Here is a 13,100-nt window from a genome sequence, read left to right as displayed (position 1 = left end):
GAGGGGGATTCACACATGCACACTTACACACACACACACACCATCTCCATCACCCAGATACCTCTACCCTGTCAGTCACCAACCCTGACTACCACTCCCATCACTTTTACTGCGCCGCCATAGACACATAACGTTAGGACTCAAACACATCATGACAGACCATGTTCACCAGAATTTGTTCAGTAAAAATCTAAGAACCTTTTTAGGCTCTGGTAATGATCTACTTGGAGAGCACAGGGCAGTGCTGAAGGTCCACTTTGCAATGCTGTGTAATAGGAATTGTGACAGAGCCTTTACAAGTTGCACTTTATTTAGGAACTATATTGTACACCTTACGCACTTTCAGAAATTATGTTTAATTGTAAGTGTAAGTGTGAAAGTGATTCTATGTGCGCTTATGTTTTAATGGTAGAAACTGAAGTTGTAGTTGGTAAAGTGTGTTATATAGCTAATCCCATTTGTTGTGTAGACAGTTGACTGCCTCTAACCTTTATCCTACTTCCTATTCCATGCTGTCAGCACCGTAACACATATTTGAATAATGAAGCCCTTCCCACGTGCATAGTTGCAACACCCCTTTTTGAGCACGGTCACCTAGTCCAGGTGATATATATACCTGTCTCAGGTTGAGTGTTGGGCTGAGTCTCCTTTCATTTTGATTTCTGTCAAGCTGAAAACAAAGTATTTTTTAATTAGAACCTTAGAGTCAAAAAGAGGAGGTTCCTGGTAAAGATGTCTGGTGTGCTGCTGTGGCTGTGTTTGTTCGTCTGCCTGGGATCAGCTCAGACTGGGAAGCTGCTGGTGATTCCTGCAGATGGCAGTCACTGGTATGACATCAAGGCTGTAGTGGTGGAACTGGGAAAGAGAGGGAATGAGGTGGTGGTCGTCATCCCCAATGAAAGTCTGAGTTTGGGTCCCACAGAACACACGACCACGCTTACGTATCCAGTGAACTACACCAGCGCGCAGATAAAAAAAAAATTTGCAGCAAATGTGGAAAATTTCATCAGCATGGACACCTCTTCTGACCTGGTCAGATTTTGGAAATTTTTATTCACGATTGACATGCTGAAGATTGTTTCAGTGAAAAATATTGAGAGCTTGCTCCTCAACAAGGATTTGATGAAGACCTTACGGGACTGGAACTTTGATGCTCTTCTCACAGACCCCTTTGAGCCTCTTGGACCCATCGTTGGAGAATATCTTTCCATCCCTTCCATTTACATGCATGGAAACCTTCCTTGTGGTGTCCAGTTTCTGGCCACCAAGAGTCCAAGCCCACCTTCGTACACCCCACATCTGGTCACTGGGTTTACCGACCGCATGAACTTTTGGCAGAGGAGCATAAACACGCTGAGAGCTCTGGTACAGCCTGCAGCCTGCAGCCATTTGTACGCCCATGCAGACAAAATAGCCTCTAAGATTCTCCAAAGAGAAATGCCCATGCTGCAGATCCTGAGCCGTGCAGCTCTCTGGCTCGTGTACCTCGACTACACCACCGAGTTTCCTCGGCCGCTGATGCCCAACATGGTCATGATGGGACACATCACTCACAAGGCAAAGCCGCTGCCTCAGGTAACCGCACCAGCTGCGCCTTGTGCCAGGCTGTTCAGGAGAGTTCAGTCATGTCTGTAGATCAATGAGTTCCATAACGCTGCTCCCTTCCAGTAGGCTGTGTTGTTAGCAGGCATTTACATTAGGGCCACTGCATTGCCGATACTTTAATTTAGCACAGCAGATCTGATTTACACAGTGGCAGATGTTTTTGCAAACTGTCAATAGAGTGGTAGATCTAAACGTGACACAAGGAGGTGACTCTAATGTAAAGACAAATGCCACAGATTTCTTATTGATCACATGATTCTGCCGTTTTACTGTGTTTGTCGGGAGGTGCATTGGGCGGTTTTTAAAGAGACTCCAGAACACATCAGCACAACATACTACACAAAAGGTTATCTACTGCCTATCTTTTACTAACCACATTTTTGCCATTTTCGCTGATGTTACTGCAGAGTGTGACATCCGTCCTGATCTCATCATTACAGTGTGTGCTTATCACCCAGGCTCGTCCCATTGCTGACGGTGCTCATTCTAATCTGCCCAAACACACCTGTATGTGCGTAGACTGTATTCCTCTGGGCCAAAACTGGTTGGATCTTCAGTGACCCAAAGATATTAGTCAACATGTTTCAATGTGAAATCACTATAAGCTTCTTGAATTTCAGAATCAAATGCAGTTGGATTTCGACCCTCTCATTAATGCCCTGTGCTTTCAAGTCATACCCACCAAACCTACTTTTAAATGAGGTCACATATCTCATCCATTACTGTCCTTTATATATTACTACATTAATATCAATTTCAAGGTAGAAATGTTCTGTAAAAGCTACTCTAAGTGATTTATTTTATGGAAACAGCCTGGATGTCAACCTGATAGCCATCACCAATATACAGGCTCTAAGTCTCAGCCACTGCCTTGTGCTCTGTAATTCCTGTAGCCCAGCTCTATTAACCAATCAGAAAACGTATCTATAATGAGGCGGTTCAGCCCCCCCTCCAGTCTCTGAATTATTCACCATACATCTATAACACATAGAGGGCAGGCTAAGCATGCGTGGAATGAGGAGAGGAAGGATTAGAAGTGCTTGAAGGAGGAGTGTTGACTCCTTTAGTGGCAGAAGCTAGTGGCACACTTGACTACTGCAGCTCTAATACTGACACATAGACTGGGCTCCAGGCCTTCACTGTGCTTTAATACTTACACAGAAACTGAGCTCCAGGCCTTCACTATACTTTAATACTGACACATAGACTGGGCTCCAGGACTTCACTGTGCTTTAATACTTACACAGAGACTGAGCTCCAGGCCTTCACTATACTTTAATACTGACACAGAGACTGGGCTCCAGACCTTCACTATACTTTAATACTGACACAGAGACTGGACTCCAGACCTTCACTATACTTTAATACTGACACAGAGACTGGGCTCCAGACCTTCACTATACTTTAATACTGACACAGAGATTGGGCTCCAGACCTTCACTATACTTTAATACTGACACAGAGACTGGACTCCAGACCTTCACTGTGCTTTAATACTGACACAGAGACTGTGCATTCAGAGTGAATTTGATCTCAAAGTTGCACCCACAAGGAACTTCACAGAGTCTTACTCTCATGCGAAGGTTTGGGAGAGGCATGCTAACCGCACAGAGTGCAGCAGCTCTCGGGCTGTTGACCTTTCTGTGTGGCATCATGGGGGTTGTGCACGGTGGGAAGGTGCTGGTCATGCCCGTGGATGGCAGTCACTGGCTCAGTCTGAAACTCCTGGTGGAGGAGTTGTCCCATAGAGGACACGAGGTGGTGGTCCTGGTGCCCGAGACCAACTTTCTGATCCGTGGTGCTAACACGTACACCACTCTGAACTTCAAGGACACTAGTGTAAATAAGCTGAAAGAGGGAGTCATGAGGACTCAGAAGACTTCTGATCTTCTAGAAACTATTAGGCTACTTCTGAACCTCACCAATATGTATGTGAAAAGCTGTGAGGGGCTGTATGATGAGGTCATGATGAAGAGTCTGAGGGAATACAGCTTTGACCTCATGCTCACTGACCCTCTCCAGCCATGTGGTCCCATCATTGCCGAAGCCTTCTCGCTTCCTGTTGTCTACTTCCTGCGTGGGCTCCCCTGCGAACTTGACATGAGAGCGGTCCAAGCCCCTTCACCTCCTGCCTTCATCCCACGCTTCTTCACAAAAAACACAGATGTTATGGATTTTCCCCAGAGGGTGAAGAACGCACTGATGGCAATGGTGGAGCTTTACATCTGTCAACTAATGTTTGGGGGCTTTGACGAACTAAGCAGTCAATACCTGAAGAAGGATGTCACCTATGAGGAGCTCCTCAGGAGAGGAGCCATTTGGCTTCTTAGGTCTGACTTCAGCTTTGAGTACCCCAGACCCCAAATGCCCAACATGGTGATGATTGGGGGAATAAACTGTGCCAAAATGCATCCTCTCTCAGGGGTGAGTAGGGACAACCACTACCTGCCTTTTTCATGTGTAGTGTGTTTTGACTTGATCTGCAATCATGATTTACTTCAGTTATTTGTAATTACTTTAAGAAGAAAAGAATTTCACTAGGGCTTATCTGTGTTTATATACTATCGTTTCAGATCAGATGTAAAAATGAGGCTATGGAAGTTCCTTTAATCATAATCACTATTCTTAATGTATCTATAGCAGGCTATATGTATCTATAGGTTATTAAGATTAAGCACCAATTCCAGTCCTAACATCCTAACCAGATAATTCATATTAACTTATAACCAGATAATGTAGTCATATTACTGGTTATTTTAAATGAACATCTTCCTCAGTAACTTTAAAAAGTCTGTCATTATTATTTACCAATTGTCACATAAAAGTAATATAGCTGTCCTCTTAATTAATATGATTCCCCTTTTCACCCTTTTTTCTATGAAGAAGAGATTGAATATTACAGATATCACACATTTCAGTATTTTCTGCACACTTGCAAGTGTGTGTAAGCGTATGTGTGTTTTAGGTAGAGATGAAGGCAGTGGCTGGAATCTGTTTAAGAAATTAAATGTTCTAACCGTAATTTCTGCTGGGCAACGATGACTTGCAACATTTGTGAAGAACATGAACCCTGTGTTGAAATTAGGGTAAAGGGTAGAGCAGTCTGACTGCATAAAGTGTGGGGAAAGCCAAAAAACTCAATTTGCCCTGCTAGTTCTGCTAGCCTGACTATTAGTTGTTAGGTTTTTTCTCCAGATGTTGGGTATGGTATGATGCTGCCACCACCATGTTTGACAGTGGGGATAGTGTGTTTAGGGTGATGAGCTGTGTTGCTTTTACGCCAAACATATCGTTTTGCATTGTGGCCAAAAAGTTCGATTTTGGTTTCATCTGACCAGAGCACCTTCTTCCACATGTTTGGTGTGTCTTTAAACAAGAGCTTTTATGGATATCTTTAAGAAATGGCTTTCTTCTTGCCACTCTTCTATAAAGGCCAGATTTGTGCAGTGTACGACTGTTGTCCTATGCACAGACTCTCTTACACCTCAGCTGTAGATCTCTGCAGTTCATCCAGAGTGATCATGGACCTCTTGGTTGCATCTCTGATCAGTCTTCTCCTTGTTCAAGATGAAAGTTTAGAGGGATGACCGGGTCTTGGTAGATTTGCAGTGGCCTTATACTCCTTCCATTTCAATATGATCGCTTGCACAGTGCTCATTTAGATGTTTAAACCCTGGGAAATCTTTTTGTATCCAAATCTGGCTTTTACTTTCTCCACATTATCTCGGACCTGCCTGGTGTGTTCCTTGGTCTTCATGATGCTTTCTGCATATTAAACTGAACCCTGAGACCATCACAGACCAGGTGCATTTATACGGAGACTTGATTACACACAGGTGGATTCTATTTATCATCATCAGTCATTTAGGATAAAATTGGATCATTCAGAAATCCTCACTGAACTTCTAGAGTGAGTTTGGTGAACTGAAAGTAAAGGGGCTGAATAATATTGCACGCCCCACTATTCAGTTTTTTATTTGTTAAAAAAGTTTAAAAATAACCAATAAATGTTGTTCCACTTCACGATTGTGTCCTACTTGTTGTTGATTCTTCACAAAACAATGTATATCTTTACGTTTGAAGCCTTAAATGTGGCAAAAGGTTGAAAGGTTCAACGGGGCACTGTAGCTCTTAAAATGTAAAAGATGAGCGGTTAAATAGCTCTTAAAGTGTAAAAGTTTGGGGGGGGAGTAGTGGCCACGCTCCCCAAGAGTGGCCAGCTCGGTTACCCGAGGCCCAGGAGCAGCCTATGACCGTGCCAGCAGCCCAGGAGTGGCCTACTAACGCTCTCGCGACCCAGAGGGGGTCACCACCTGTCCTTGTGACCCTGAGGGGGTCATCATTAACCCAGGTCTCCATGCCCGATGACGTCAGTTCTGATGACGCCGCCTCGGCGTCCCCACATCCTGATGACGTCTTATCGACGTCCCCTACACCTTCGGGTCCCTCCTCCGCTCCTGCTACTATGACCTGGAGAGGGTCAGTCCCTATCCCCGCTACCCACCAGCGGGCCCCAGAGGGCCCCACCGGTACCGATGACCCATCAGCCTGACCCCGCAGCACATCAGCCGGTCCCGCCTGTCCCCACAGACCGTATTCAGGCTCCTCCAGCTCCTGCAAAGGCTGATTTCCCCACCTGTGGGCCAAGGTCTGAAAGTTTTGTCTCTGGTGTTGTTTCCCGTACTCTGCCTGTGTTTCCCTTGTTACCGTGCTCTGTCCCTGGTTTTTTGTTGGTCCCTGTTCCGGTTGTTGTGTCCGCCCATGTCTATGTTCCTGTCCCTGTGTCGTTCCCGTTCCTGTGTCTGTAATCCAAAGTATACTTTCCTCCGTGTCTACCTCAGCCCAGCTTCCTGGCCTCAGTCCTGTGTCTAACCTCTGTCCTGACCCATCCAGATCTGTTCCCATGTCTTGTCCTGGTCCTGTCCAGTCTCCCTTTACCTCAGGTCTTTTTGATAATGTTGTGGCCCTGTCTGTCTCCATACCTGTCTCCTCATCTCTCTCCTCTGCCATACCCCAGGTTCTGTGCCCCGTCGTCTCCGGTCCTCTTTCCTGGCCCTGTCGTCCCTGCAGGTTCCCCCTGTCTTGCTCCGATCTGTCCGGCGATGTTCTGTCCCGTGTCCGCTGTCCCTCGCCATATCCCATGGTCTCCTGTTTTGTCCTAGTGCCTTGTTCCCCGTGGTCTGTCTTTTCCTTTCGTCGACCTTTGAGGAGGTTACTGTCACGTAAGGCTACCCCCCCCCCCCCCCTCGCTGTCACTCTGGTTCCCAGTTCCACGTGCTTGTGTTTTCCTTTGCCTGTTTATCCTGCCTCGTTATCCATTGTCATAGTTCCCTCTGTCAGTCACACTCCTGTCGTCAGTGTTCCCACCTGTCCGTATGCCTTCATTTTTGACCATGAGTTCGGTATTCCCTTCATTAAATCTCGCTCTCCTCAGCATTTGTGTCCGCCTCCTCGATCCGTAGTGCATGCTGCGTTACAGGTATACTACTACTATAATACTGCTGTTAAAAATAAAATGGTTCTGGTCATGCCTTTGGTATATTTGTGTTTGTGTGTGTGTGTTCCTTTTTGTTGTATCCCATGAAATGTTTAAATACTGTATGTTACATCATCCAGGTGTATTAAGCCATCTTAATGCTCTTTTATGTGATTAAGAATTAAAAAATGAATTGAATGAATCTGAAAATGAATCTGAGTAGAAAAAAAATGTTAATTCCACTGTTAATTCCTTCGTGATTTAACACAAATGTCCCAACACTGCAGGAGCTGCAGGAGTTTGTGAATGGCTCTGGGGAACACGGGTTTGTCGTCTTCACTCTGGGCTCCATGGTGTCCGAGCTGCCCGAGGTCAAAACCAGGCAGTTCCTGGAGGCCTTCAGACACATCCCTCAGAAGGTGAGCCCAATTCAGACACATCCCCCAGAAGGTGAGCCCAATTCAGACACATCCCCCAAAAGGTGAGCCCAATGTGAGCCCAAAGCATCAGCACCACCACCATCCAGACAAACATCCGAAAGCATGTCACACAACCAGCGATTAGTAAAAGTCAGACACTGCACTGTCTGTCCTTGTATGGCTGTTACGTTTACCAGAAACAAGGGTGACGCAAATGCAAAGTGATGAATATTTATTAAAAGGGGAACGACAAAACACTAGACAGAAACACAGAACACAAATTGGGACTACACTGTACAACAAAAGGCTAATACTATGGAACGAGACCAACCAGACAACTAAGCAAAGTCAACACACATAGGAACTTTACCACACGCACGCTACCTGAATGGAACGCGGAGAACCATTACACCAAGGGGAGTAATGATGAAGGGGAGAGAGAGTAACAAAACCTGACAGCTGATGAGAGAACAAACCAGACTACAACTAAACACAACAAAGGAAGGACTACAACAGAACACAACGAGGTTAAACATAAACCCAAAATACAAGACGATAGACAAGACCGACAACACAGAGCGGAGCAGAAGGGCAACGGGATAAAACCATACACAGGCAGAAGCGACCAGAGTAAACACAGAAACATAAACCAGGGACATCAAAACCTAGAACATGCAAGAATCAGGAAGGCAAGGAGACTCACATACAATGACCGACGACAAGGGGTAGAACAGAGGGGTTTAAATACACAGAAAACATGGAGGTGAAATGAGACGCATGTGGGAACAATGAGGATAGGGGCGTGGCAGACAGAGGGGAAACCAAGGGAACGGGAAAACTAGGCGGGACCAGGGAGGAGGGAGGAGCTGGACATGACAATGGCCATGTGATTGGCTTTTATACAGTAACAGAGGCCCAGAATTGTACATGTGAAGACAAATGAAACCCAAACTACAGGACTGCTCTTTTAACTAAAAGAGCACAGATTTCTAATAAATGATTAAAACACTAACCGGACTACATACAAAAACTTTAAAAGCTCATTAAAACATAACCAGTGCAATCAGAGCCGGAGTGGCTAATCGGGAAATTCGGGAGCATTCCCGATGGGCCGGCTGATGTCAGTCACTAGTTTGGGCCGATTCGAAGGGAAAAATAATTTTGGGCCGGATTTGGGCATGAAACTCCCGGGCTGAAAAAGTGTCCCACTCCGGCACTGAGTGCAATACTATTTTTAACAGAGTGCAATAATTATGTGCAATAGCTCTTCTGCTGGACACTTTGGCACGTATATTCTATTGTTTTCTTTATTATTTATTATTAGTAGTACTAGTTTTTTAATCTCTTTAATCTGTATATATCCATTCTTATTTCTCCTACTGTAATGCTGGAATCTTAATTTCCCTGAGGGAAAACTCCCAAAGGGATTAAAAAAAACCTATCTAACCTATCTATCTAAATCCAAACTGCATGCAGAGATCCCTGTTACAAAGCAACATTTCACTAATGTTAATGTTCCACTCTTATCAGGTTGTGTGGAGATATACTGGGACACTTCCCAAAGATATCCCAAAGAACATCAAAGTGATGAAATGGCTCCCACAGAATGATCTTTTAGGTTTGTTTATACTTTCACACTACAGGCAGGAAGATATTTTGAGACCTGGTACTGTAGTGATCATACTTATCAAACTCAGAACTGAACTTTTTGTTCATTATGTCCTGACGCATATGTGTGTTATTATAAGCCAAACATAGCCCCCAACACTGTTACTACGGACTGCAGCTAGAATATTTCTAAGGAAAAACCCTTTGGATTAATGGTCAATTTAAGGACTTAATCAGTTTGTTTGTCTGTTAAAGCACACCCTAAGGCAAAAGCATTCATCACACATGGCGGGACACACAGTATCTATGAAGGCATCTGTAACGGTGTGCCCATGGTGACCATCCCGCTGTTCGGAGACCAAGCAGACAACGTACAGCGCATGGTCGTCCGTGGGGTTGCAGAGAGGGTGAACATCTTTGACATGACCTCAGAGAAGCTGCTGGTGGCTCTCAAAAAAGTCATCAATGACAAAAGGTTGTAGGCTTGCATCAGGCTTAGAATTTAGAAGGACAAAGAACTACACAAATGACCAACTATACATGGGCAAATTAATCCTATCTGTGCTTCCACTGATTAACTGTACATTCTTTTGATTTCACAGCTATAAAGAGAAGATAATGAAGCTGTCTGTCATGCACAGAGATCGGCCAATTGAACCGCTAGATTTGGCTGTGTACTGGACTGAATATGTTATGAGGCATAAGGGGGCGGAGCATCTCAGACCAGCTGCCCATGAACTGAACTGGATTCAGTACCACAGCCTGGATGTCTTTGCGTTCCTGCTTTTCATCCTGGTCACTGTCATCTACGTTACTGTCAAAAGTTGTGTGTTCTGTTTCAAGAAGTGTTTTGGAATCAGGCAGAAGAAAAAAAAGGAGTAACTGGTGAGTGAGTTGCACTATCAAGTGATCTTAAGTATAAAGTATTTATATTTTCTACACTGGATGAATGCTCTGGTTTGTACAAAAGTGATATTTAGCCAACTGACTGACATATATCACCTGAACACTTGAATATCTTCACTTTCTGTCTTTGGCATCATAGGTGTTAAAGTATAATGGCTTTTTTTTAGCTTGTATTTGTCTTTGATTACTGGAAATGGTCTGATTATGAGGATATAATGTTGTATGCCATAATAATGTTCTTTGTTATAATAATGCTCTATGTTTAATGTTCTGTTATAATAAATGAATGAATACATTTTTTGATCCCAAATTTAGGAAATTAAGTTCCTACGGTCCTTATAATGTTTTATTTTCTATGCTATGATGATGCTCTATTCTCTATGTTTGTGATGGCCCACTAAGGCCCACACGTGTAACTGCATATGGGTTGGGTGTGTGGGTTGGTAGTGTTGGGGAGTTTATGGGGTTTTAAATGTTTGAATGTAGCTCAATGAGCTTATAGGTATAAAGACACAACATAGACACCAGTGAAATGAAACCATACACTTGTATGTAGGTAGATGTAGGTAGCTCTTTTGTAGCTCTCTGTATAATGTGTAACACTGTTCATACCTTGTGCCAATGGTTTAGCAATTTAAAAAACTTGTACTTTTCTATGCTAGGAGGGCACACCAGCAAGAAGAGTCAGACCATAGGTAGGGACAGTGGTAGCATTTTATTGAGCTTACCCAGATCTGTTTTCCTGCCTTCTGTGTTTGTTCCCCAGGAGCCATGTCTGCAGCGTGGGTCAGTGGGGGTGCCTAAGAAGGAGTGCGGGTTTACTGAGCATGTCTTATAGACCCGCTTGGAATTCTGGGAAATGTGGGCTAGACTATCTGGAACCTTTCTAGGGGGTAAACCAGATGTATTCAGTGAGTTAATAATGTTCTATGCTCTATGATATAATACTGTTCTTGTTATAATAATTTTCTTTATTTTATGTTCTGTTATAATAATGCTCTGTACTATAATAATAATGAACTTGACTTAGTAGGATCATCCCATATGACAGAGAGCAGTCAATGCTCATGTGGGGTATTTCAGAGGTGGCTGATATTAAATGGTGTTGTTATCATGTTATAAAATAAATTATTCCATTAGTGACAATTTCAGTGTACATCTATTCTTTCAGAGGAAACCAATGCAGAAACCAGACACCTCTTAATTATTATTATTTTTTTTTTTTTTGACACCTCTTAATTATAGGTAATGATTTTGTTTGTTTGTTTTTGCATTGGCACAAATACTGTATATGCATGTTAATTCTTACACATGTCAATTCTTAATTCTTACAAGTATGGAAGGGATTTTCTATATTTACCTTGAAATGACCACACTGAAAAAAAATAAAGCATTGGCTCAATGTAATAAAATGTAATTAATCAATCACACAAATTTTTTTTCATTGACTCAATCCAAAAAACTAAATTCATGACTAAATGGGGCAGCGAACACTGTCCAGCATATGGCAAAGCTTGTAAATCCTGTGGAACAAATAACCACTTTGCAAAGGTGTGTTTAAAAATCAAGAAAGAACGCAAAGAAAGGAAGATATACTGCAAGGAAAATGCAGCTGAGGACAGACTGGCAGATGACGACATTTACATGCATGAGTCGATTGGGGCATTAGAAGCGGAGGGGAAGAAATGGTTTGTCACACTGCGTCTACACAACGACAAACCACAGCGTTGTCAGCTGGACTCTGGGGCCACCTGCAACGTGATGAGCTATAAAGACAAGACCAGGCTGGCACCCGACACACAACTTCGCCCTAGCAACACCAAATTAAAACTGTACTCAGGAGAGATATTGAGCTCCTTGGGTGTTTTTGACACTGAATGTGTGGTGCGTGGCAAGAAACACTGTTTGTCATTTGAGATAATGAAGACCTCACAGAGTCCACTCCTGTCAGGCTGCACTTGTGTACGTTTAGGGCTCATGCAGTTCACAATTCCTGAAGACATTCAGAAAATTGAACACGCACAGTCTATATCACTGACCAGAGAAGTACTGCTTGGCAAATTCAGTGATGTATTCAACTCACCTGTGGAATCTGTCCCTGGGGATGTCCATTTCGAGCTGGATCCCACTGTGACTCCGGTTCAGTGTGCCCCTCGCAATGTCCCCATAGCAATGAAGGCAGCTGTTAAAGCTCAACTGGATGAGTATCAAGCTGAGGGTCACATTGCAGATGTTACAGAGCCGACAGACTGGATCAGTAACATGGTTATAGTCAAGAAACCGGGGAAACTGAGAATATGTCTAGATCCCAAGTTTCTGAACAAAGCACTGAAGCGATCACACTACATCATGCCGACACTGGAGGATGTGCTGTACAAGCTACCAAAGGCAAGAGTATTCACCCTCGTAGATGCCAGGCATGCATTCCTACAATGCAGGTTGGATGATGAGAGCAGTTTTATGACCACCTTCTGGACCCCGTGGGGTAGGAAACGCTGGTTGATGCTACCATTTGGTGTCTCGGTCGCACCAGAGGTGTACCAACGCAAGCAACACGAATTGTTGACTGGACTTAAAGGTGTCGAACCTCTTGCTGATGACATCCTTATCGTAGGCTGTGGTGATACAGATAAAGAAGCGGAGATTGACCATGATGCCAAGCTTTTGGCCTTGATGGAGCGCTGCCGAGAAGTCAAGTTGCGCCTGAGCTTGAAGAAATTACAGTTCAAGGTAGCTGAAGTACGATTTCATGGCCACATTCTCTCGTCCAGTGGTCTTAAGCCCGACTCGGAGAAGGTAAGAGCCATCATCCACATGCCTAACCCCACAGACGCGAAAGGCGTGCAGCGTCTTATTGGCTTTACAAATTATTTAGCCAAATTCATGCCACATTTATCAAGTGTATGTGAGCCATTGCGGCGCTTACTGGATAAAGACACACCCTGGCACTGGTTGCCCAAACACGAGGCAGCTGTCAATGAGCTGAAATCTTTGGCAACATCCACACCTGTCTTGCGCTACAATGACGTCACTAAAACCTGTCACTGTACAAAGTGATGCCAGTCAGAGTGGACTTGGATGTTGCC

General features: G+C 44.0%; 1 protein-coding gene across 3 annotated transcripts; it reads left to right on the top strand.

The window, feature by feature from the left end:
• Nucleotides 1–585: 585 nt before the first annotated feature.
• On the top strand, nt 586–11,376 carry LOC143512198 (UDP-glucuronosyltransferase-like). Of its 3 annotated transcripts, XM_077002228.1 has the most exons (6): nt 587–1,575; nt 7,369–7,500; nt 9,031–9,118; nt 9,364–9,583; nt 9,711–9,993; nt 10,781–11,376. In XM_077002228.1, the coding sequence occupies exons 1-5, from the start codon at nt 733–735 to the stop codon at nt 9,988–9,990; spliced, it is 1,563 nt and encodes a 520-aa protein (XP_076858343.1). In that variant the 5' UTR covers nt 587–732; the 3' UTR covers nt 9,991–9,993; nt 10,781–11,376. The 3 variants fall into 3 exon arrangements, with proteins under 3 accessions (XP_076858342.1, XP_076858343.1, XP_076858344.1); XM_077002227.1 differs by having other exon boundaries at nt 586–1,575; nt 9,711–11,376; XM_077002229.1 differs by lacking the exon at nt 587–1,575 and adding an exon at nt 1,612–4,029 and having other exon boundaries at nt 9,711–11,376.
• Nucleotides 11,377–13,100: the final 1,724 nt, after the last annotated feature.

Source organism: Brachyhypopomus gauderio, chromosome 4, assembly GCF_052324685.1.
Source record: "Brachyhypopomus gauderio isolate BG-103 chromosome 4, BGAUD_0.2, whole genome shotgun sequence".
Taxonomy (NCBI): domain Eukaryota; kingdom Metazoa; phylum Chordata; class Actinopteri; order Gymnotiformes; family Hypopomidae; genus Brachyhypopomus; species Brachyhypopomus gauderio.
The sequence above is the reverse complement of the archived record's forward strand: the minus strand, read 5'-3'. Positions and strand labels throughout refer to the sequence as shown.

Excerpts from the sequence above, each read along its gene's own strand:
- LOC143512198 (XM_077002229.1), top strand. The coding sequence starts at position 3,181 with ATGCGAAGGTTTGGGAGAGGCATGCTAACCGCACAGAGTGCAGCAGCT. Across the intron at positions 4,030-7,368 it reads AAATGCATCCTCTCTCAGGG|GAGCTGCAGGAGTTTGTGAA; the intron begins GTGAGTAGGGAC and ends CCAACACTGCAG. Across the intron at positions 9,119-9,363 it reads CCCACAGAATGATCTTTTAG|CACACCCTAAGGCAAAAGCA; the intron begins GTTTGTTTATAC and ends TGTCTGTTAAAG.